Below are 25,753 nucleotides of genomic sequence, written 5' to 3'. Positions count from 1 at the left end.
GATGGACATTGTCAGGTTGCCTTTTCGACCACGCTTTCCCGTCGAAAACCGGACATCTGGCAACTCTACATGTCTGTGCAGCACGGGGAGGGAGGGAGGAAGCAGCTAGCTGAGCTCCTCCACTGCCACAAGGGGCTGCTTTGCCTTCTCTACTGGCAGGGAGCGCTCCAGCAGGGCTCTGTGACACATCTCCTCCTCAGCTGGCCCTGCTCCTGCTGGGACCAGGAATGAGATGCGGCAAACTCTGAATTTTTTTTAGCACATAGCTGGGCCGCAGCTGTGTGCTAATTGGGCCGCAAGTGGCCTGCGGGTTGAGAACCACTGAGCCAGGGTAATTGTGGCAGCAGCTGTGATGGGGATATATGAGACGTTAGTTATGCTGAGTAAGATTTAATATTTATTTGTATTAAGTCTTAGAAAAAAATTACAAATAAGCATTTCTTCCCAGGACATATTTCATGAGTCAAATATAATACTTTAGGTACAAGATTCTATATACCAGGGAAAGACTCAATCCCTGCTAAAGAAACTCCACAGAAGAGAACAAGAGATACTGATAATAATGAAAAAAAAAAAAAACATGCATGAATCAGGTGTTTGCAGGATCTGGGCTTAAATGTATAAACCTTTCTATTTTGAAGTAACCAAAACTGAGACTATTTTCAAATCTGCAAAGGGACTAATTTTTAACTAACTTCAACTTCAAAACTATTAATGGAATTAACTGACAAGGATGGAGGACTCTCTAATTCTAAAGGTAACGGCTTCAGTTTTCAGCTGGCAATTTTACTCTGTCCTAATTGAGGGAAGGATTTGAAATTGATCTTATAACCAACTCTGGCTGGTGACATTAAGCCACCTTAATGAACAGATGACTGTTTTTTCATAACAATAGTGGAAAACTGCTAATCAGTCATAACAACATATGTCAGGTTCAGTCATAATGAAACATTGCTTTCCTGAGGTGCTTTAGAGATATAATAATCATTATTGTGAAGTAGGACTCAGAGATATTTAAAGAGTTGCATAATTACAAGACTATCACGTTGAAGATACTTTCACCCAATACAACATACCAAAGAACTACAAAAACACTATACTATAGCCTTCTGATGCACAAAGTAACAATGCCATCTTTGCTTAGACACCTCCTTCTTCCTATATCAGAAGGCAAAATTTTGACATTTAAAAACTCTGTTGGCTTAGTATTTACAATTTATGGTTATAGTGTGGAAATCCAGCATTGTAAATACTAGCCCATACAGTAGTTAACCTTTCCTTTATCTAACATGCTTAAGAAATTGACTAGCATTAGGCCTCAATGCACAAAGTCACAAGTTCATCGATGTTCCATAAATGTTTAATTAGATACCTTTCTGAAAACTGTAACCTCTACAAAAGGTTAGTAACTGCCGTGACAGCTTTAGTGGATTTATACTACTAGAGAGGGTTTGTGCAGTACATACAATTAAAGTGGAAGATTTTCTTAATCTTAGTAATGTAGCACTAAAAATACATTATAGGCCCACAGCAGGTGCTTAAATAACATAATAGCAGCACTTGCTAAATGAAGAGGTGACACTAAAATAGAATAGTCGTTTTACAGTGGCAAAATTATTCTTTTTATATAGTTAAATATAAATTGAGTTTATTTTGGGCTTTAAAAGTAAAAGACTAGAAAAAGAAAATTCTAATTTCTTTCTGACCTGTTTTTGTTCTTTCTAAAAGAGAACACTTATTTTTCTTGTGTTTCTAAGAGTAAACAGTGATCATTCATCCAACAGATGCCAAAGCACTTTACAAAAGTCTCTAAATAATTATGCAACCTATATATGCTATATAGCGGAATTACTTTGCCCACTGCCTCAGCACTGCTACCTATAAGGCAAAATACAGTAATGTTTAACAACGTCCAGCAACACTACACAGCAGTCCAGTGAGAAAGAACACTTCATTCAGTAAAAGGAGACTGGAAATTTAGGTAAGTATTGTGACGTTGTGCAGTCTATATGGTTTTATAAAAAACTTGATAATAAGTCAATATAATGTAACTGAGATAGTTTTAGAGAAAATACTGTAATAAGTGAATGTAAGTAACTGGGATATGCCTCATGCAAAAGGTCTCTTGTAAGGTATCATTCCAAAGCTTATAATCTACTGAATGTGATCATCTGATTTGTATAAATGTACCACTCTTGTATCTAAAACTAGAAATATAAAATGTAACTCTGAGGGCCTATTGTAATTGTGTAAAGTGTGGACCATTAATGATGGTTTGGAATCTTGATGACTCCCATTGTCTGCAGATGGCTGTATTTACCTGTGAGTCTTCCTGTATATGTGTGTGCTGGCAAGTGAGTAATGAAGTCTTGCAGTGACATGTGATCATGTCACCTGAACTGGAATCCATCTTTAACCTGGTGCTTTTCCAGTGAGGGTGGGTGGAAACCCAGAGAGACAAAGAGTTCCCGCCTTATGCAAAAGATATATAAAGGGGGGAAGAGAACAGAGAAGGAGAGAAGCCATCATGAAGAATCCCCTAGCTACCACCGGAGCTGCAACAAGAGCTGTACCAGGGGAAAGAATTGTGCCAAGGCCTGGAAGGTGTCCAGTCTGAGAAAAACTTACTGAAACATCTCTGAGGGTGAGATTATCTGTATTTAGTTTGATTAGGCATAGATTTGCGCATTTTATTTTATTTTGCTTGGTGACTTACTTTGTTCTGTCTGTTACTACTTTGAACCACTTAAATCCTACTGTCTGTATTTAATAAAATCACTTTTTATTTAGTAATTTACTCAGAGTATGTATTAATACCTGGGGGAGCAAACAACTGTGCATATCTCTCTATCAGTGTTATAGAGGGCGAACAATTTATGAGTTTGCCCTGCATAAGCTTTATGCAGGGTAAAACGGATTTATCTGGGTTTAGACCCCATTGGGAGTTGGGCATCTGAGTGCTAAAGACAAGCACGCTACTGCGAGCTGTTTTCAGGTAAACTTGCAGCTTTGGGACAAGTGATTCAGACCCTGGGTCTGTGTCTGGAGCCAGACGGGAGTGTCTGGCTCAGCAAGACAGGGTGCTGGAGTCCTGAGCTGGCAGGGAAAGCAGAAGCAGGGGTAGTCTTTGCACATCGGGTGGCAGCTCCCAAGGGGGTTTCTGTGATCCAACCCGTCACAAGTATAATGTAGTTACTGAAATTAGAATTTGGCCAGGACAGTGGGGTTAAAAGCCTAGGCATTGAACTGACTAACAGCATTAAGGGCATACAATACAGTTTCTAATAATCAAGAGGACAGATTTGGTGTGGACAAAAGGAACATGACTTTTATCCCACCACACTATCAACAAACTTCATTTCTATGTGGACTGATTTCTTGATGTTAGATCTCTTCAGAAGAGGACACTAGTTATCCCACTTTTTACAACCAACACTTACAGCTTTCTATGCACATGCCTAGAAATCTTCCACCATAGAAAACTTTACACATCCAACTGATAAAATTTGCCATGGACACTAATAGGAAACTCATGCCATTGAAAATACAAGTGAGTAGAAAGGTCTCAGAATATAAAACTTTCTTTATCTGGCACTTTAAATTGCCTATTCCAACCCAATGTAAGTTCTAGTTTCTCCTGAGGGAGGAAAATTCTGCTTTCTTTTACAATGGTGTAAATCCAAAGAAGCCCACTGGAAGGAACTAATCTGGATTTTTCACCACTTTAATTGATATCAGAAAGTGGCCCTATATATTTCTCTCTCTCTCTCTCTCTCTCTCTCACACACACACACACACACACACACACACACAGTTTATTGTTAAGCTCACATTAAATAATAGAACCTTCATATAAAACAGACAATGGTTCCTGAAGAGTACTGTTTTCCTTACAGACCTCCTATTTAATGTGCTCCTATGCTATTGACTGCAGCAGCATGTTCAAGATCACAGCCTAGGGTGGTATGACTGTACTACATAAAAGTTGAATGCAAGAGCATGATAAAAATTCGTTAAGCAATTTGCTACATTCAATTAGGTAACACAAAGAGTCTGTTCAGTTAACCTCACAAGACACACACTGAATTATAATGGCTGATGACAACAGTAATTAAATGCTACAGTTTGTGTCTCCTCATTAACTTATTTCCCTTACACAATAAGGGATTCTTTCAGATACCGTATAAGTAACATGATAAACTGTTAATAACAGTGATGGTGATAAAGGGTGAATACACAATGATGGATAACACTGGTTTTATGAGTGATAATGTATCAATGTTCTAGGAGTTGAAGAAAGTCTGGAGTGGATGCAATTAATGCTTTAGCATGGTTACAATCAATTTCCAATGTTATTTTGCCTAAATCTGGAAACTAAATTTTAGAAGTTAATGGCATGAATTAATGCAGTAGCCATTCATTAATCAAGATGTGAATTTAAAGGTGCCTTAAGATTCAAATAAAATATCTTTGGTACTGACAGCCTGATCATTAATGGACATTTCTTCAAATTACAGAATTTTCATATAATTTGACTTAATTAGCATCTCTGTGCAAGAGGTGGTTTTACATAGAAAAGCATTAGCTACTGTGATGACCCCTAGCCCAGGATACAGTCTTAAATTGGCCACAGTGGTGAAAGTGGTGGCCAAATGTAATTTTAACCTATAACCATGTTATGTAAAATTACTGTTGAAAGGACACACAGAGTAGAGTCTAAGGAGTACTTTAAAATAAGTTTGTCTTGAACCCAAAGAACAGTTGAGTAGGTTTTTTTTTTTTTACAATTTCCAGTGAGGTGACAAGTGTTTTAACAACAGACCCAAATGTTTTCAAGACAAAAGTAAGTGTCTATAACCTGGACCACTGGAAACCTATCTTCACTGGTCAAATTTGCCAGGGGAAAGTTGCCAGATCCAATGAATGTTTCTTTTCTGGGATAAGTATGGCAGGAAGGGTGAAACATCATCACCTTCACATCATCCAGAGTCAGCACACCACCACATCACCATCATACCAAAACCACCACACAAGTATTCAGGGATTTACTATCACACCAGTGGAGATTTTTCCCCCCTGATCTGTTTTTCCTGTTCTAACCAGACCAGACAAGAAGAGGGAACCATCTCCATGGCTGTGTCCTTGAGTCACAAACCTAATGTTCCTTCCACTTCCTCTTTGTCAATATCTATCCTTTCTTCATTCCGCCAATACCTTTCCTATCTTTGTCTTTTTGCTTTGAAGCTAATGAGTCCAGTTTCATCAACCAGAATATATTTAACTTAGCAGTCCTTTGCTGTGACCAGATTGGCATGCTGAAAATTGTTCCTAGCAGCCTGAACATAATTTGAAAGATACTCCTGGGGGGAATTCTGTGCCGCTGTGTATGTGCAGAATTCATGCCCCCCTGCAGAAAATACATGCCGCTGGAGAGGCCCTACAGTTGTGCCTTTCACCCACCGGGGACTGCTGTGGTGCCAGAACAGAGAGTAGATGTTCCAGGATGGGAGCAGCCAGCTGCGGATAGGGAAGAGAAGAGGACGTGTTCCTCACAGCGCCCTGCTTGTGGGGCCAGGTGAGGAGGCATGGGATATGTGGGGGACAGACAAGTGGGGCACATGAGGCTGCTGGGGTGTGTGTGTTACAGACTGGAGTTCAGAATGGTTAGTTGGGGGCACAGGTGGGAAAGGGGTGGCTGATGAGGATGCAGAGACGTATGGGGACAGGGGCAGATATGTCTGACTGAATAAGAGAGGCTAGTGGTCAGCCAGGGTCTGCATGAGGGAGGTTCCCCAACTCCCTAACAATCTCCCCTCCCCCCAAAACCCTATTCCATACTTCTTCCACCCACACCCAACAACCCTCCAGGTTCACTCCTGGGCTTCTTCCCAGCAATTACTTCCCTCTCCCTCAGCTCCTCCATTACCTCTGACTCGCACAAGCCTTTGCACTGCTTCTGAAGGGTGTGGGAAATATGTCTCTGTATTGTAGTTTAAATGAATTATTACTCAAAGTTTTGTATTAATATGCCGAGTAAGGAATCTATTTCCTGAATCTTTTTTGTTGTCTGTATTGTTACAAACCTACATGCTGACAGGTATTTTGAAATAAATTACCAAAATAATTGAAACTGGATTATATTGTGACAAATAAAATATGCACAATTTTAAAATATTGTGCACAGAATTTTTAATGTTTTGGTGCATGGAATAGAAGGAATAGAAAGGGGAGGGGGAATGTGCCAATATGCAAACTGAGCAACCTAGAAAAATATTCTTCCAAGCCCAGAGAAAAAACTGGAGTTCCAGAGCGGCTAATTTGATCTTGTGCCATATGCTGTGCCTGTTCCTTAACTGCAAGCATCAGAAACAAAAGCTGCATTTTCTTATCTTTTGCTATTCTTGTCTCTCTCCTTCTGTGAGCATTTTTCTTGTTAAACAGAATTGGATTTTAACAGCACAATCCAAGAACTGCCACCTAAATTTGGCTCACTATTTCCCCACCCAAAAAGGACCAGTTGAGACACACTCTGCAAGGCCTTATCCCTTTAAAAGATTCTATATAAATATACTAGAGAATAGAAAATAGGGGCAATTATTAAACAAAAAGTTAGAGAGACAAGGTGGGTAAGGTAATATCTTTATTGGACCGACTACTGTTGGTGAGAGATCCAAGCTTTTGAGCTTATACAGATCTTTTCTTCAGGTCTGGGAAACAGTGTGTCACACACAGAAAGTTAATACATTTTCTTTTAATTTAGTTTGCAATTAGTAAATGCTATTTTTGTTTGTTCAATGGTATACAGTAAGCAAAACCTGGCCCCTGGCAACAAAATCCCAAACCCAAAATTACTGTTATGTCAGTAGAAAAGTAAAGAAAAGGGGAATATAAAATTACAACATACGTACTAAAAATACTAGCCAATCTTCTCAACAGATCGGTGGGTGAGAAATTAATACCATTAGCAGAATTGCATGTGGCACTCTCACCAAAGGTCTGTTTGTTCTATCGCTGACTCTTAATAGTACTTTTATTCCTTTATTAGTTACACAAGCAACAATTATTTTTACAAAAATCATAGCTAATAAGTGATAAGAGACTGATGGGTGCAAGTTCTGAGTGGAACACCTGCCAAGCAAGGAGGCTGAGAGAGATTTGGGAGGTTTTAAAAAACTCCTACGATGTTAACTTATTAACATGGAGTGTGACAATCATGACAACAGCAAATAATGTATACAATTCAATCTTGAATATCTAAACCTCATTGAACTTGAGTTCCCTAGTATACAATAGGGTCATGTCCTCTGATGTCTATTTATTACATTGAAAATTCCCTAGATTACCAAATGTCCATCATGAGATTTGATTAATCAAGGTTGTTCTTTAATATTATCCCAACAGAGAGATACGTTAGTGGGGCTTTGAAGACACTCATACAAGAATATATGGCAACATTTTAAGGGGTAATTTTTCAGAAGCATGTTAGAATTTAGCCAAGTAACAAGTGAATAAATACCCTGTAAACTGTATCCTGAAATGCCTTAAATAAACTCTTGATTAAATATAAAATTTACATTTAAATAGGCATAAAATCATAACTTATTACATCTAATTGGCTGAGCTTGTGAGGCCTTACACACAACTCAATGGTATAAATCTGTTTGTCTGTATTCATGTAATGCAATAATGACAGAATGTCACATCTGATCAATTTCAAAATTTAAGGGAATGTTCTAGAAATGAATAGACTATTGATTTTGGGGAAAAATCAGAGCATTGCAAGCAGGGAAATGAGGGACAAATGAAGTCATTGTCATCTGTTGATAGCACCCATTTTCGGCTATCAGAACAACGATAACCCTACTCATCCTCCTAATAGAGTTTAACATGTTGACCCCCTAAATGCCTTCTCTCTCCAACACACAGAGTAGAAATAATTTCACTCCTTCTGGGAGCCATGCAGTGGATGCTCATCCAGAAGGGGAGAAAAGTAGGCTTCCTTTCTCCCTCCTAATGTCCTGCCTCCTCAAAGCGTATTCCATGGTGGGAGAGAGAGGAAACCAGATGTCCATTCCTCCCATCCAATTCAGGGGGAAGAAAGGAGGAATTGAGGGAAAGGAGACATACATAGAACCCTTGGCATGGGGGAGGAGAATGCGATCAGGAGAACAGAGCCCCTGGTCTGGTGGGGAGGATATGGAGAACAGGAATGGGGAGAAACAGAATCCTGTCCTGATAGGGAGCATGGGTGGCCCTGCTGTGAAGATGTGACTTCAAGATGGCACACTCGGATAATGGTGAGTTGTCACCCTGCTTTGTTTAGCTGGTGATGGAAGGTCCAATTGTTTAGCCTTGTGCAATACCAAGACTTTGAATGGGAAACCACCAAAGGCAACTGCAAACAATCAAAACCACACGAACGTTTAAAAAAAAGGAAACAAAAGGCTGATTTCAGTATAAGACAGAAGAGAGGGATGCATTCGGATCCATTCACTGGGAAAAATCTTTGTGGAGCAAGGATGTTTTCATGAATGTTTGGACCCTGGTTCTTGGGAAACCATCCAACTCTGCAATAGGCTGAACTTTGGGAGGAAAACCTACTCCATTAGATAGTTACAGTAACTATTAAAAACTGTTGACCCAGGTTCCCATTTTGTGACCAGGTTCCCATTTTGTGATTTTGTTTTGTATTACAGCCATTTGTTCCCACCATTCTCTCTTGTTTCTAGTTAAATCTTTAGTTTTTCTTAAATAAATTTATTTTAAAGTGCTCACAAGTGCTTTGTGGCTTAAAGTAAAGCTAGTAAACTGGGATACACTGCCCCTTCGGGAGCAGAGGATCTGGAATTTCTATGAGTAGCCAGTTTCTGGGGCTGGATATCACAGGGGAATGATTCAAAGGGACTCGGGGATTGGGGTGCCCCTATTGTTAACCTGAAGTTAGGGCTGGCATAGTCCAGAGGAAACTGCTTGAGCAACTGAAAGGCTGGTGGTGTTAGGGAGCTGATAATCTGCAAGACTCCCTCACTCTGAAAGCTGGGGGTAACAAGGCAACTCACTGTCCCAGGTCCCCTGAGAACTGTCACAGGGGGGAGAAGGAAATGGGGGAACAGATAGCCTCTGGCTTAAGGGAAGAATGGAGGGCCCTGGTATGAGGGGAAGAGGGTAAGGGGGGACACACAAAGAATCCCTATTGGGGGGGAAATTGGGGAATCCTGGGTTGGGAGGAATGGGCGTGAACAGAGAGCCCTCCCATGAGGGGGAAGGTGGGGAAGTGGGGAATGGGGACAGATGGAGCCCCTGGAAATGGGGGTAGAATGGGGAACATGAGGCATGGGAGGCATATAGAACCCTAGTGGCAGGAGATTGAGGACCCTGGTATTGGGAGGGAAGGGCAAGACGGTACACAAAGCCACTGTCCTGTGGGCAGACTGGGGGAATGGAGGCAGAGAGGAAAATCGGGGAATGGGGACACACACAGAAACTCTGCCATGGTGGGGGAGAATAGGGACTCTGGATTGGGAGACTCTCAGAATATCTGGCAGGAGGAGTTGCAGGGAGTTGCTGAAACAGACGGGAATGGAAGCTAGCAGGGATGATGAAGGAATGCAAGGAGCCACTGATGTGGTATGTGCAACAAACCTGGCCTACAGAAACTATGAAGTGTGAGACACCCCGCCACCCATGTGTATATTTGAGATATAAAGCACTACAGAACATATGCTGTACATACACTACCAAGAGTGCTGCGCAGGATGTTAACTACATGTGTCTACAGACTTCAACGGGAGCTGTGGAGGTAAATCCTTGTAAACTGCTTTGAAAATGTAAGGGGTAGATATTGTTCTAGTGCATTTATTTTAATTAAGCTGTCAGATAATAAATCAAGTAACACGACATATTATAATTAGGCAAACTTATTTGCAGGTTTTATTAGGTTCAAAAAATCAAGTGAAATAACAGAAATATACTGGATTTCTTGGGTTAAAAATACTGGGCCTGTCTTTGCTTGCCTTATGATCATGAGTCAGACAGCAGATTTTGGCTCATTACTACTAAATAGACAATTTTATTTAAAAGTAGATCTGATTGGGAATTTTCTGATGAAAAACTTTAATCTGAAAATGCTGTTTCGTTTAAACAAGAACTGTTTGTGGGCACTTGTTTGCAGAAATATATCAGATTTGACTAAACTTTCATCTAGAAAGATTTCTCAGGTCCAGGATGGAATTTCTGGTTCAAATGAGAGAGACACCCACCCCAGAATAGCCAATATTCCAGTGGGGAGGGCAGGCACCATCGATGTTGGATCCAGGTTCAAGTCCCTAATTAACAGAATTGACTTGAGCGTCTGCCACACCCCACAAGTGCCCTAACCACCAAACTAGTGGCTCTCTCAATCTCTTCTAGCAGAGTGGCCCACCTTAGTAAGCATTCACTGAGCCAGGGAGAATGACACTGTATTCTGGTGGTTAGGGCTATATAGCCAGAGCAGGGACTTGAATTTTGGTCTCCCCAGTCCCATGTAAGTGCCTTAACCACTAGGCAATTGGCTATTTTACAGCGTGCGTCTCATTTTTCAGGGAAATTTCACCCCAAAATAAAATGGGACACTTTTTGGAATCTCAGATTTTTTTTGGTGGGATGGGAAAACCATTTCCCGCATAGCTCTATTTAGGAGTCAATATTTTCCATGGCGCTAAAAAATCTAATGCATTCCTACATCAAACAAGTTCACATGCATCATCAGTTGCATCTCCCATGCATATTTCATCGTGCTGCCTCTTTTGAAAGCTATGCTAATTTTTGAACAATTTACTTACAGCTCAGGATCTCAAGCAGCTCCTTTGTTTTGGTGGTGGTGAAGCTACTACTAGTACACAGTTGAAAGCCTTTTTGTTTGGAATCCAACACATAGCATTGAAAACTGAGTCAGTGATATAGCATCAAACAGACAAGGTCATGTTGAAGGTGGCCATGTGCAGAATTTTAGAATTAAAAAAAAAGGTGGGGTTAATCCTAATCAAAGGCCAAGGTTCTGGTACATTTATTCCTTGATTATTATTATTATTTACTATTTGAATTTTGCTAGCATCAAGAGGTCCCAATCAGGAACTGGGCCTCACTCTATTAACCTCTGTACCACAAATAAGGGAATGGAATAGAATATAAGGGTTGGAAGGGACCTCAGGAGGTCATCTAGTCCAACCCCCTGCTCAAAGCAGGACCAATCCCCAGGCAGATTTTTACCCCAGTTCCCTAAATGGTCCACTCAAGGATTGAACTCACAACCCTGGGTTTAGGATGATCTCTGCCCTAAAGATTTATATGCAGCTTCCTGCGGAGCAAGGTACTACTTTAGATGACAAAGAGTATCAAAATCTTTCCCTAAGAAATTTGAATTTGGAGAGAGGACTATTTTAAAAGGGTTTTGGGGGATAATGCTAAAAACAGAGCTCTAAATGTAATTTAAAATATACAGTTTAAACATTGCTTACAAGTAAGTAACAGCACTGTACAGACAGGTGGTTGAACACCACCCAAAATCAATTATGAGACTATCATAAGCAAATGTAAAATTAAATGAGGGCTATGAAAAAAGTGACATTTAAAAAGAGCATACATAAAAAGCAAGGAGAGCCTAGCTTGCATTAAGCAATACTGGATTAGAAAAAAAATATCAAGAAGGTGGTACTGTTAGACTCCAAGCGATGAATAATATAGGCAAGTGTAATCACCCATGCATTTCGTCAAGGTCTTTGACTTCACCTGCTTATTCTTGCAATACATATGGGAACAAATAAAAAGCTTAAACTTTATGCTCAAAGTAGTTAATTGAGTTTAGAATTATTTGTGATCAGTTTCCTTGTCTAGACAGTAAAAAAAAAAAAAAAGATGTCTCTGTGAGGACAACTGGAAACACATTTATTTATGCTCAAATTGATGAATTCCTGTGGAGCTGCCAGTTCAGTTTTATACCTTTAGGTACAGATGGCAGAACTGTTTATTGTGATTCAAAAATCTATGGGTTTTAGACTTGTGATTCCAAGGAGGGAGCTGTTAGCAGAAAACTAGAACTAATAGATTTTCCTTAAGGCTTGAAAGTACAGGTTTGTTTTTTTAACAACTAAGGATCTTCAAATTCACAGGCAAATTTACCCTAAAGGTTGGTACAAATATGTAGCATTTCTGGACAACTCATCCAAGATCAGTGCATCAAATATACATAATGTAAATGTCTATATGCAATAAAATGTAATGAGTTTCAACATGTGAATCTGGATAACTATCATATGCACAAGCCATAAAGAAAGAAGATTCATGAAGCATAGCTGCAGATTTGTTAAGTTCTGTGTTGCTCTGTGTTGCTAAGCAATAGAACACCTATAGCATATGGGAATTACATCATCCACAGGGAAAATTGGATACTACAACAGAATTATATAACGTGATAAAAAAAGCCACCATCATTATCAACAGCTGTTATCTAAAGCCCACTATGGAGTCCTGATAATAAATAAGAAGTTCTTTCCATCTGGCTAACTTTTGGGGCAAGGAACACACTAATACAGAATAGAAAATCATAGACAGCAGAGACATATTGGACCATATAGTTTATTATGTGTAGTTTACATCAGTGCAGGATTGTTCCCTGCAGCCTGATTATGGATGGTAATGAAGTACACCTCTATCCCGATATAACGCGGTAAAGCAGTGCTCGGGGGGGGAGGGGGGGGGAGGGGAAAGCTGCGCACTCCGGAGAATCAAAGCAAGTTCGATATAACGCGGTTTTACCTATAACGTGGTATGATTTTTTGGCTCCCGAGGACAGCGTTATATTGAGGTAGAGGTGTAGTATATTCTATTGGCATAGGAGGAGGATTTAACTATTCTACAGAGCACTGAGTGAAATATGTTTTAAATCATTTTAATCTACAACTGCAAGCATTTCCCCATGTTACTATCTTAACACTGCCAAGGTGAAACCCTCCTGTCACAAGATGGCAACAGGGATGTGTTGTGCTTTAGAGAGGAGGAAGAAGAAGCAGAAACAGGGAACATGAACTTGTAAGCAAGGAAGTGAATCAGACTGGGGAGCCTACAGAGGAAAAAGGAGAAACAAACTTGGTTAAAAGTTTTTCTGTGAACAGGACCATTGGGGTTAGGACAGTGAAAAGCAAAGAAAACTCTGGGCCAGATGTTCAGCTAATGTAAGAAAGTGTGACTTCAGTGTAGCTAGGCTGATTTACATTAGCTGAGGATCTGGCCCCAGAAAGCTGAAGGAAAGGAAGAAAGGGAAAAATATCGGGGATAAATATGAAAAAATATGGATACCTTGAGGAGAGGAAAGATAGGCTCTTCAGGACCTCTTGTCTCTGAAAGCAAGAAAAATAGAAGAAGGATGTCTAAGGCCACGAGAAGAAAGAAATATGGGATAGCTAAAAACATGTAGAATTGGAAGATAAAAATAAGGGAAGAGAAAACAGAAACAAGGTGCAGAACAGAAGGTGAGGAAAGAGACTCAAAATGGAGAATCAGAGAGAACAAAGAACAAGAGAAAAGGAAAGTGGGAAAAGGGGGAGAAATATAAATACATTTTCAAGTTCCTATCTTTTTTGTACATGCTTTTCAGAAAAGGGGATCAGAAAGAAAAAGTATTGATTGTGGTTCAGAGAGTAGGGAAATGAATAATCTTCAGGCTAATCATGGCCATCGGGAAAAGAAGAGCAACCGAGCACTTTAATATTCCAGTGGGAACATTGTCATCTGTATGTTTTTGTTCCAGAGAAATGTGCTGCTAAATGACATAAAACAATCATGAGTTAAATTTCTCTGAATATTCATGACTACACTCCTGGGTGCATGACATTATTGTTACGCTAGACAGACTGATCTTATCAGGTCTGAGCATCAGTTATTCTCCCTTTCATTACTGAAAGGTGAGAAAACTCCTTTGTGATCAGGACCTTTAGTTATCAGGCATCTTGCAGCTGAGATCATTTACAGAAAAGGAAAAAAACAGACCTATGATTCTGTACAAAATACACCATATGATAAAAATCTTCTTTTGATTAATATTTTACACACACTGTCTCATGAGCTGAAATGAGAGAACTCTTTCTCAATGCTGTTCATGACACGAAAGAAGGATTATGGAACAAGCACTGCATGTCTATTTATAAACACACACATACATATATGCACAACTTATGTTATGCACCAATGAGAAACTGCATTTATCATGCACTTTTGGAGCCATGACTGCATTGAACCTACTAATAAATACACCTCTACCTCGATATAACGCTGTCCTCGGGAGCCAAAATATCTTACCGCGTTATAGGTGAAACCGTGTTATATCGAACTTGCTTTGATCCACCGGAGCACGCAGTCCTCCCCCCTCCCCCCAGAGCACTGCTTTACTGCGTTATATCCGAATTTGTGTTATATCACGTCACGTTATATCGGGGTAGAGGTGTATATCCCACCACCACCGCCCCACTCTCCCCCACTAATTACTTAAGGCTCCATACACACAAAAATTTTTGACCAAGTTTGTAACCAGTTGCTGGCACATTTGACTGTAAAGGTGTTTTGTATCCATATGTCACATGATTAAATGCAGTAAAAATGGCAGCTAATGGTATTTTGCACCAGCCAGAGGCCTACACTGGCACATGGTTGCATTTCTGTAATCAGTTCAAACTCATTGTTATTTTTTCCAGCTTAAACGGGACTTTTAAACTATGCCTGTGTAACTAGTTGTGCCAGTCCTTCCTCCTGACTCTGTGCAGCATACCAAAGTGCATGACTGAATATACAGCTGTTGCTGCTTTTTGTATATGCCCTCTACTACAGCTGAGACACTAATGGATAGCTGCCTAGATCTGCCAGAACAGTGTGATAGCTGAAAACTGAACTTGTTACTTGTCAAGTTAATGGTCACGTCTTAGCAGTTTCAAAATCTCTCTTCCAGACAAAACTTTTATACCATATCAACCATCATTGACTTTATACCCCCCCCATGTATAAATTATAAATAATACATGTAAATATATCTGCATATAACATACAGACATATTGACAGAGAGAATATAACTATCATTAAAATGCACTCACCATTTGCAAAACATCAGAAGAAACCATCTGCATGCAGCACATTGCAGTTGCCAAAGCACAGACAATTGTGGAGATGATATTGAGAGCACACACGCTGAACAACAGATCCTGTGAAAAGACACACAGCAGAATGTCACTTCTTATCTTGGTGATACAGATGACAGGATTGCAAATATTTTTAGCAGATTTGATAACAAATGCTGTCAATTGTTATCTATTTGATATAATCTTAATTAGCTTTGTACAATTCACTCAGCATGTAACTCTTTCTCTTAACCCAAACACACACTTTAAAAACAAAGAAGAAAACTATATCCAGAGATATATTTGAGGACTAAAAATGTTTTTTTAAATGTTTCTGGATCCACATTCCACTGATGTTACACAAACTACTACAGCTTTTCTTGGGTACAAAATCCAACACATAACTGTTGCCAGAAAGAGAATATGAGTCTTACTTCTAATTTTTAGAAATACATTGGCCAGTTTAATTGCTTTCAGTATTTTAAACATACAAGTTAGAATTTTATTTGCTTTTAAAAATGTCAACAGAAAAACTGGTGAGGAATAAAGAATTGTACACTCTTATTCCAGATAGTTTGCACCTCTGGAACAGCATGAGGGAAACCCAGAAAGATGGCAAAAGATGAAATTAGTCCATCCAGGTCTGTTACATTGTGTTGAGTTAGTAGCTGCACAATGATATGTTTTGAAGAACAATAATACCAGGCACTTAAAAGAAAAAAAAACAGAATTAAATAATATATTGCCCAGATTTAAATACTTGAAATTAAAATAGCAGCATTTTCCCCAACACATTTATAATTTTTAAAATGTATCCATTTCTTAGAGTCACCTGTTTTGCATTTAATGCATCTAACACTGCAGAAAGATAACTGTGATTTACAATATCAACACAAAATTAATAAGCTAATATACTTTCTCCATATTTAGTAATTGTGCAGCTGTTGCCCAGCTGATATACCTATTGGGTTATATTGTTGCAAGCACAGTGATGCTTGTAAGGAACTGAATGGCTGGGAGGTGAAAGTGATTCACAGCAGATATTTGGAAAAAACCCTGTTAAATAGGGGACAATAGAACTTAATGGGTAAAGAACATTCTGGAGAATCTAAGTCTTTATCTTAAAAACTATGGCATTTCTGTCCCTTCCAATAGCTAAATAATTTACATGCTGTAAATCAATGTACTGCAACCCCCTTGTCAATTTATGTAGAACATACCGGCAACGTTGTCAGTTAGGACTTTTGTGTATGGCCCTTTGATCAGCAGAAGGAAGTAGGCACAGGCAGTCCTGACTGGCCTTAGCTCAAGGAGGTTGATGTAAAGGGATCTCTCTACAGGTGACCATTTTCCTTGTGTCATAAGGTCATTTAGATGTGGGCCCTACCCTATGAACGATGTGTCGATGGTGAGAAGCAATGAAGGAGGTTTTTGCATGAAGGGGATGTTGGCTCGATCTGTCCACCAGTCTAGGGTGATTTTGACCCTGGTGGGTAGTCACAGAGGTTTGTGTAGTCTGTCCCTATTTGGTCTGTAAAAAGAGCTGAACCACATCTGAAGGCACCGCATATGAAATCTGGTGTGTGGTATTAGCACTGTGTCCGCTGCCATACGCCCCAAAGTTATAGGCAGTGTCTGGCTAATATTTGTGGGCTGTTTTGAACAGTCTCTGTGAGTGTAGTCAGAGAGAGATCTGTGCTGAGGTCGGAGGGCTCTGGCCTGTAGAGTGTCGAGGTCTGTGCCTATAAGCTCCAGGTGCTACACTGGAGTGAAGGTTGATTTCTGGGGTTTGTTCTGCAGGCCCAGCTCTGGCTTTGGTGACTCAGTGAGCCTCCTGGAGAGACCAAGTTCTGAGGAGGCAATTGTCCAGGTCTGGGTAGATCATGATCCTTTGGGAGCATAAGTGGGCAGCCACCACTGAGAGAACCTTGGAAAATACTCTCGGAGCAGATGATAACTCAAAGGGGAGCACCCCATACTAGTAGTGGTCTTGTCCCAGAGTGAATCTGAGAAATCATCTGAGAGTCAATAGGATTGAGATGTGAAAATACGCATCCTGAAGGTCGAGGGCTGAAAACCAGTCTCCTTGTTCCAGCACTGGAATGATCGTTACTAAAGTGACCATGTTGAATTTCTGAGCTTTGACAAACTTGTTGAGAGCTATCAAAGGGGTAGCCGTGTTAGTCTGGATCTGTAAAAGCAGCAAAGAGTCCTGTGGCACCTTATAGACTAACAGACATATTGGAGCATGAGCTTTCATGGGTGAATACCCAGTTCTTCGGATGCATGTCATGCATGCATCTCATGCATCCGAAGAAGTGGGTATTCACCCATGAAAGCTTATGCTCCAATACGTCTGTTAAGTCTATAAGGTGCCACAGGACTCTTTGCTTGTTGAGAGCTCTGAGGTCTAATATGGGTCTCCATCCCTGCTTTCTGTTGGGTATTAGGAAATACCAAGAGTAGAACCCTTTGTCTCGTAGATGTTGAGACACCGGTTCTATGGCTCCTAACTGGAGGAGACAGTCTACCTCTTGTCATAGTAAACTCTCATGAGAAGTACCCTTCCCTGAAGAGGGACAGGGAAGGGTACTGTGGAGCAGGCAGGGAGGTAAAATGGAGAGAGCACCCATGGCAAATGATCTCTAGGACCCATTGGTCCAATGTTATGTACTCCCAGGTGCTGAATAATGCTGCTAAATGGTGGCCAAATGGGTGGGTAGGAATGGTTGGTTGTAGCAGTTGTGGGGAGTGGTCTGCATGCACCTCGACCAACACATCAAAATTGGTGTTTGGACATGGATGGCTGGGACGAGGAAGATTGCTGACCAGACGGTTTATGTCTTGAGAATTTAGTTTTCTTTCTCTGTGGGTTGTTGTATTATTGAGCCAGGTATTGGGAGGTGTGTAGCTTATGCTGGGGCTGTGGACTACATTTTCTTTTTTGCCCTCACATGTAGATGCCCAGCAAATGGAGAGTGACCTGAGAAACCTTCAGAGTGTGAAAGGAGGCATCAGTTTTCTTGTGAAGAGCTCAGTGCCCTCAAAGGGAAGATCTTCCATGGTTGCTTGCATCTCCTTCGGGAAACCCGACAGATGGAACCAAGAGGCATGCTGCATCACCACCACCATGGAGATGGATCTGGTTGCAGTATTGGCTGCATCAAGGGCAGACTGTAGTGTCGTCTTTGCTACTAGCTGCCCCTCTTGAATGATGGCCTTAAATTGGTCATGATGTAACTTGGGCAGCTGCTCAATAAAACTGTTCAGTTTCAAGTTGTTCACCTAATCATACTTTGCCGTGAGGGCTTGGTAGTTGGCGATTCAAAACTGAAGCATGGCTGAGGAGCACGCCTTGAGGTGGACCTCATGTGGTGTTGACGGCCATGAGAATTGACAGTATTCACCACAATGGAGTTGGGTGGAGGGTGGGAGAAGAGGAAGTCTGTTTCTCTTGACTGGACTTTTTGTTCACTCACAGGTAAGTCAGTGCGACTGATGCTGGGGTCTGCCAGATGGCTCTCATGGGGTTGAGAAGTGCCTGACTGATAGGGAGGGCAACTTTTGAGGAGGAAGATGAGTGGAGGATGTCCAGGACCTTGTGGTGTGTGTCCTTGACTTCCTCCAGTGGTATCTGGAGAGAGAGTCAGCCACTCTCTTCGCAAGATCCTGGAACAGGCAAAAATCATCCTCCAGGGATGGTGGGGGAGGCATGACAACCTCGTCTGGGGAGGAGAATGAGGAGGATACAGTTTTTGGGGTCGCCTCCTCCTTGACATCGCCCTCTCACTCCTCCAGGATTTCTTTTGGGGGCTCCGAAGTCCTGGATCCTGTGGCCGATGAAGTGTGTCTTGGGGGCTCATAAGTGGGATTAAAAACCTGAGTGGCATGGGGGCAGTATGTCCTAGAATAGCTGCCACAGCAGCGGTGGTATGGAGCCTGGTGGTGGTGCCCACAGATGGCCATACCAGGACAACCAGGTGGTGGGGCCATCTGAAGATATGCCCAGGGGTCCTACTGTATTGGGCACTGTAGGGAGCTTGGAAAAAATCCTGAGATATTCCCTCCTCTGGTTCGCTGTCTGAGTCCACACTACAGAGTGGGGGGGAGTGTGGCAAGGCAGTGGGCAAGATTTCTGTGCTGGACAGAGGCTCAGTGCGGAGGTCCCGGTACCAAGGAAAGGAGACTCTGGCATGTCAGTTACACGGAAATCCTTTGAGTGCTGGAATTCCAGTGGTGCTGACCAACTCAGTATCGCTGGCGGTGCCTGTGGGATGGAGATCTTGTCCACATCAGCCATCTGGGGTACTGGATGAGGCATCAGTACTGATGGGGCATTGGGATATCGGTGATATCTCGGAGTGTTTGCTCCTGTCCTTCTCCTTAGGTCCCCATTCTCATTGGGTCTGTGGGCATGTCAATGGTACTTCCTGCTGTAGTCTTTCTTGAGCCATGGGTACCAAGCTAGTCCTGTCTTGGTGTCAACGGTACAGAGGACATTGAGCATGCTGGGGACTGTTTGCGACTAGCTCGTGACTCCCTGTGGAAACTCCCCGCTCCCTTTTTTTATTTTTGAAAGGTCGGCGGCTGATTTCTTCACCCCATAGCCTGTGGATGTTGAGGGCTGTTGGGAAGACTCACATCTGTCAGAAGACTCTTGGCACTAATCCAGAGATGGTCCAAGAGCCATCTCCATGAATATGTCTGTCACTGTGAGACCAAGGTTTAAACTGCTGGCAGACAGCACACTTTTGAGGGATGTGTCCTTTCCAGAGGTAACGAATACACCATGAGTGTGTCTGCAACGGTGGTAGCTTCATTGCATGAGAGGCACTTCTTGAAGCCTGGAGAACTGGACATTGCCCTGGTGTGGGGAAGGGCCCCCAATGAGAAGGGCAGTGTGATGAGGCATCTGCACCACATTGAGCTCTAAGGGGTTAATAGAGCCCTAGGGAGGGCAAGAAGCAGCCAATCTGAGAAGGACTGAAGGAGCAGCCAATTAGGGCCAACTAGGCCCATATAAAAAGGGAGCTGCAGGGCAGAGGAAGGCAGTTCTCTGGTGGGAGCTCAGGAAGGAAGGACTGTGTCTCTGGAGGGCTGAGAGAACTGCCAACACCCTGGACAGAGCAGTGCTGCTAGCAGGGACTGGGAGAGTGAGAGACAGCTCTTGGCTGGTGGCTGGGGTTTGCAGGCTGAGGACCTGAGGCAAGGGCAACGAGGATGCTGGTGCCATGAGGAAGTGGCCAAACAATTCGCTGAAGTAGCCACTAAGGGAAGTGGCTGAACAGCGGACTGCAGGTCCCCCGGAAGGGGGGAGCATGGTGTGTGGCACGGCCAGAGGGCTGTGTCGATGAAGAGGATGCTGCAGTACTTGGAGAGATGTGGGTCCTAGAGCAGGAATGACAGCGGTGAGGCACCACCCGAATTCCCAAGACAGCCAGCAGAAGGCGCCACAATAGTGAGTGAATCCCATTACAGGCAGGAAGAAAGAAACTAAACTCTATCCATCTATATATTTATTTTATAGAAGATAAAGGAAAAAATAAAGACACTACAGTAACTACTACTAAAACTAAGCTTGTAGGCTACAAAGGACGAGGTAATAGTCACTAATGGACAGCTAATAGCTCCATCTGTAGCCGGGGCAGTTGAGAAGGAACTAAGTGTGTGTGTGTGTGGGAGGAGGGGTTAGTCTACACATGCTGGCTAGCCTTGCGGTGGGGGATGAGGAGAGACAGAGCATGTGCGGCCTAACAGACACTGCTCCCAAAATTTTTCCATCAGCAGCACAGGAATACAAGGACACCTACAGTGGAGTACCCATAGGAACACTACTCAAAGTAGAAACACTAGAGCAGTTCTCATTGAGCAAAAGTGCCTACCACCTTAAAAAATCTAATGGTAGAAAGCAGGATCCCAGAATCTACCAAGAAAATATCCTTGTTGTATGTATCTTATAGGCCCTCACCATGCTAATATTAATGCTCATTTGAAAGCACACTCTTAGATAGCTTAGGTCCCAAATACTGCGTGAAATTCTGAAGTCAATCATCAGTTTCTACTGAGTCAGGCGGAAGTTCCATTTAAGCCAAGGAAAACAGAAGTAAAAGGCAACAGGAAATTTTACTGAGTAAGGACTTCAAAATAATTCGTGAGGACCACAGGATTTAACTTTTTTTTTTTTTTAAAACAAGCTTATACAAAATATAGTATTAACACATATACCTTCATTATTTTTTAAAAAAATCAACAGAAATAGTTGCTTTAGATTTAAACATTCACAATCACTTTTTGCAACTCCAAGACTGGATTGGTATGTTATGAGAACCCCATCTAATTTAATTGTTCTAGTTTAGAGAAATGTAAAATATAAATGGTAACAAAAATTAAATAGTTATTTTTTATATTCTTTGAGCTTATTAATTCAAGGTGTTAGAGAAGAGCAACTGGATTGTTATTGTTAGGTTTGTCTGCCCATCCTTAGATTTTGAGCTCCTTGGAGTACAGATCATCCTTCTAGAATGTTTGGAGAGTGGCTAGCACATATTGGGCACTGCCATAAATAAGTAGATTATGATAATAAGCAACAATTATAATTTTATCTTGTAGTTTTAAGAGAGTGAATCATTTAAATAATATAGTGAAACTAAAATGCCTCATAGGTATTCTACAGCCATACCACTGTAAAATGTAGAAGGAGGAAGATTTTTAAAATTTGTAAGATAGGTAAGACAATTATAAAAGTGTACTGCCTAGGAGAAATGTGCTGACTCGACTGAAAAACCTGAAACCTGCTTCTACACTCAAAAAGCAGAAAATTAATCCTTTTTTTGTGGTTCACTTGACCTTATTTTACAAGCCCATTATAATTGGATGTGATGTCATCGACCATACATCAGGGCTGGGATTTTAAGGCAGCATTCTTTGCAGAAAACCTCACTTTAAAAGGTCACTGAGATTTTAAGTAAACTGCTTGTAGTTTTTATTTTCAGTTTCTCTTCTGAGGGAATTGTGGATTGTAAAATGTTTCGGTTTGTTTTTAAATAACTTATTTTTTAGTCAAAAGGTTTAAACAATGAGATGGTCAGAGAAATACATGCATTGACTAAAGGTTTGTCTGTCCTTTTATGGCAGGACATAACACCTGAATACTACTCCTATTTTTCTAATGCTGCTCTTGGGATTCCATATTACTTTTAATGTTGTTATGCAGCATATGCTACAAGAAGTGATTTGTAATGAGCTTCAGAGCAAAGCTTAAAAGACTGAATCAGGAGGTGGCTTTCAGAGTCAGTGAGCCAGTAAAGGCTGGCTACAATTTTTTCACTAGTCTCCCGTTTTATACTATACAGTGTATGTAAAATTATTACAGCAGCAATCCTCCTCTGCAAATGAATGAAAAATTTCAAGTATTTGTAGGTATATCTTGTTTAAAACATATTACACACTCTACTTGTAAACAAAAATGCCATAAAGCATACCTAATGTACATAATTAAACATGTTGTTACAATCATTTATAAAGTTAAGTGGTTCAAAACAGATTTGAGAAATGTTCTGTAAATTACATACATAAATAATGTTTTCTCTCTCTCCCTTCAAGCTTGCACATTTAATCACCAGCATATTTTCCACTGTGACTGAAATAAGAACAAAGAGGCTCTTGTTTTGTACAACGCATTTACATAAAGAATACTGTATGTAATACAGCCAAAGAACTGTTTGTTTAAAGCATCCCACAAAAACAGAACATAAGCCACCTTTTGTGTTATAAACATATTGCACTTCCTAAAAGAAAGGCTTCTTTATGCTTAATGAAATGAATTAGTTTTACACACGAAACATGCAGATATTTGTTTCCCCCTCTTTCAGCTAAAGTGTTTGGTTTTCCCCCTCTTTCAGCTAAAGTGTTTGGTTTTGTTCTGTGCAGTTGCACTTTGCATGGCCCACTGCTGTGTTTGCCTATTCAGAATTCTCTTTCCAGTCGTTATAATGATCTCACCTATGCACTTCTACAGCTTCAGCAGTGACTTTTGAAAGCACACACATCAGCACTGTGCAAAAAGTACTTTCCATTACATTCAAAACAGGAGATATAAAATTAGGTACTCCTTTATAGTTGATCACTAGTCTCATGGTGTTTTACATAATGGGTTTTTAAATGTTTCATCTAAAATGGAATTAAATCAATTTATCCAATACACTACTTACTCTTGGAGGAATTCTGCACCACTGCGTATTTATGTCCCCCATAGATTTCTTTGCTTCCCACAGAAAAATGACTTTCTGACAGGGAAGCCACAAAGCGGTCATGTGACCCTCCCCCAGCAGTATGTTTCAGGTGCCCAGGGCAGCTGGCAGAGAGGTAAATCACTATGGGGCAGGGGGCGGGACTGGGGAAGACCCATCTGCTGGCTCCTACCCTGCGCCCAGGCTCAGCTGCTAGTCCCGTCTGGGCTGGGGAGGATGAGACTTCCTCTTCCCCTGCTTGGCATCCAGAGCCGGGTCAGACACCCACACCCAGATTTCTACCCCAGCTGCAGGAAGCTCTGCAAACTCCCCCTCTTCCTGCACCCGTCACGCCTCAACTGCAGGGAGAGGGATCCCTGTAGAGGGAGCTGTTCCCCCATCCACCCAACCCCCATACATCCAGACCCCCTCATACCCAGACCCTCCCGCCGAGCCACAACCTTCCACCCCCCGATGATCCCCATTCCCCCTACCCCGACGAGTCACCCGCACCCAGATCCCCACTCCACTGAGACCCACTCCCCAAGCATCTGGTCCCCCCATTGAGGCCTTCACTCTGACCCCCCTGCCGAGCTCTATCCCCCCACCCCCAGGCCCCACCCCTGCTGAACCCCAACCACCTTCACCTAGACCCCCCCCTTGCAGAGCCCCATTACCATTGCACCCAGAACTCCCCCAACAATCCCCAGTGCATCCAGATCACCACCACCCCCGAATTCCCCACTGAGCCACCTGCACCCAGATTGCCCCACATAGAACCTTCTCAACCCATACCTGGATCCCCCCACACTAAGCCCCTCCACACTTGGATCCTGCCTTGCTGAGTCTGGCTGCCCACACTGGATGCACTTAGCCTGGAGAGGCAGTGCCCTGGGGTGTTTCTGCGGCAGGCCCAGTCTTTGCACTGTGTCAGGGTTGGGTGCAGCCTCACCGCTGAGTCCGTATCCCAGGAGGGTGGGGGACCTGCACAGTGATCTCCCATCCTGTGCAGCCAGTGGCCTGTGCTCCCCAATGCCATGATGGAGCCTCCACATTTATTTGACAAATAAAATTTGCAGAATTTTAAAATATTGTATTGCAGAATTTTTAATTTTTTGGCACAGAATGCCCTCAGGAGTAATTACTAAAGCAGACAGCAGCTCACACTGTGTTTTATTTATCTGCTAAAAGATAAAGAGAAAGGCATACTATTAACCCCGAATTGCTGTTAATAGGGCAAAAGAGAGCCCCAGAATAAATCTTGTTCTCACAAATACTTTACTGTGTTTATGAAGATTATTGATGGATGTTTTCACTTTTTGGCAAACTTCAGGTTAACTCATGTTAAGCAAAGTTCATTCCAGATATGAAAAGAAATGAAACACAGAAAACATAACAGAGCCTGTACAATTACTACTTCTAAAGAAAAGCACAGATTGTTTTAAGTAGAAAGGTGCCAGATGACACAAATTATAAAAGCATGGAAGTTCAAAAGCACTAGGGATTCAGGCCTCTAGAATGTTTACTATATAATTATTTCAATCTTTTATTCGACCAATAGGTTTTTGTTATTACTGTTGTTGAGTTATGTAATAATGTAGACCATTCAACTGCCTGCGATTGGCATCTTATGGAGCATGGATTGAAATATCTAATGGATAGTAGCCCAGGTTTATCTGGATTTTTGGAATTCTTTCTATAGACAAAGGTAATTACGGATGGCTAAAGCCCATAACAAAGTGCAGAGTCATAAAATATTATATTCTCTCCACTCCAAAGAGAGGATGATCACTATAAATGCTATATGTCTATTTTCAGTATAAAGTATGATTTTGTCATAGTTTATATTTTCAAAACTAGAAAGCAGAAGTTCAGGTTACAGAATAAAGAGATGCATATAAAATATGGTACAGCAGTGACACTGGTGCCACTAAAAGTACAGGTAATACTGAAAGGTCAAACACCAGTAAAACAAATCTTACATGAATCATTAGCATTTGCTCTATAGTATTCTATAAGTCACCTTCAATCATGACCCACCCCTTGGCACATGTAGCGAGGGAAGAAAAAGGTTAAAATTATTCCCTTTCTTCCTCCCTCTCACTCTACAAACTCCAGGAACAGCACATAACCCAAGAGTTGCTGTCTATTCTGGATTTGTCAGTTTTCTGAGTCTTCTTGAGGGAATTATTCTAGGACCTCACAGAAATAGTGCTTCATTTTTATTCATATCTAACTCCCTTAGAACAATAGCTGATCACTGGAGGAGTAGCTGATTCCAAGTAGCCAAGTGCTTCTGCAAGGAATATACATCCCTCTCAGTTTCTCCACTCGCACAACCTCTCTGGTTTGCCTCTTTTTGAATTCTTTTAATGTGGCTC

General features: G+C 41.5%; 1 protein-coding gene across 5 annotated transcripts in view; it reads right to left on the bottom strand.

Moving 5' to 3' along the window:
• ENTREP2 (endosomal transmembrane epsin interactor 2) overlaps positions 1 to 25,753 on the bottom strand; it is a 403,126-nt gene that overhangs the window by 40,878 nt on the left and 336,495 nt on the right. For all 5 annotated transcript variants that reach the window (XM_054042570.1, XM_054042569.1, XM_054042571.1 and 2 more), the window contains one exon: positions 15,121 to 15,228. In XM_054042570.1, coding sequence (XP_053898545.1) covers positions 15,121 to 15,228 — 108 coding nt within the window. The remainder of the gene's footprint in view (positions 1 to 15,120; positions 15,229 to 25,753) is intronic.

This window comes from Malaclemys terrapin, chromosome 10 (genome assembly GCF_027887155.1).
Source record: "Malaclemys terrapin pileata isolate rMalTer1 chromosome 10, rMalTer1.hap1, whole genome shotgun sequence".
In the NCBI taxonomy this organism is placed as follows: domain Eukaryota; kingdom Metazoa; phylum Chordata; order Testudines; family Emydidae; genus Malaclemys; species Malaclemys terrapin.
The sequence above is the reverse complement of the archived record's forward strand: the minus strand, read 5'-3'. Positions and strand labels throughout refer to the sequence as shown.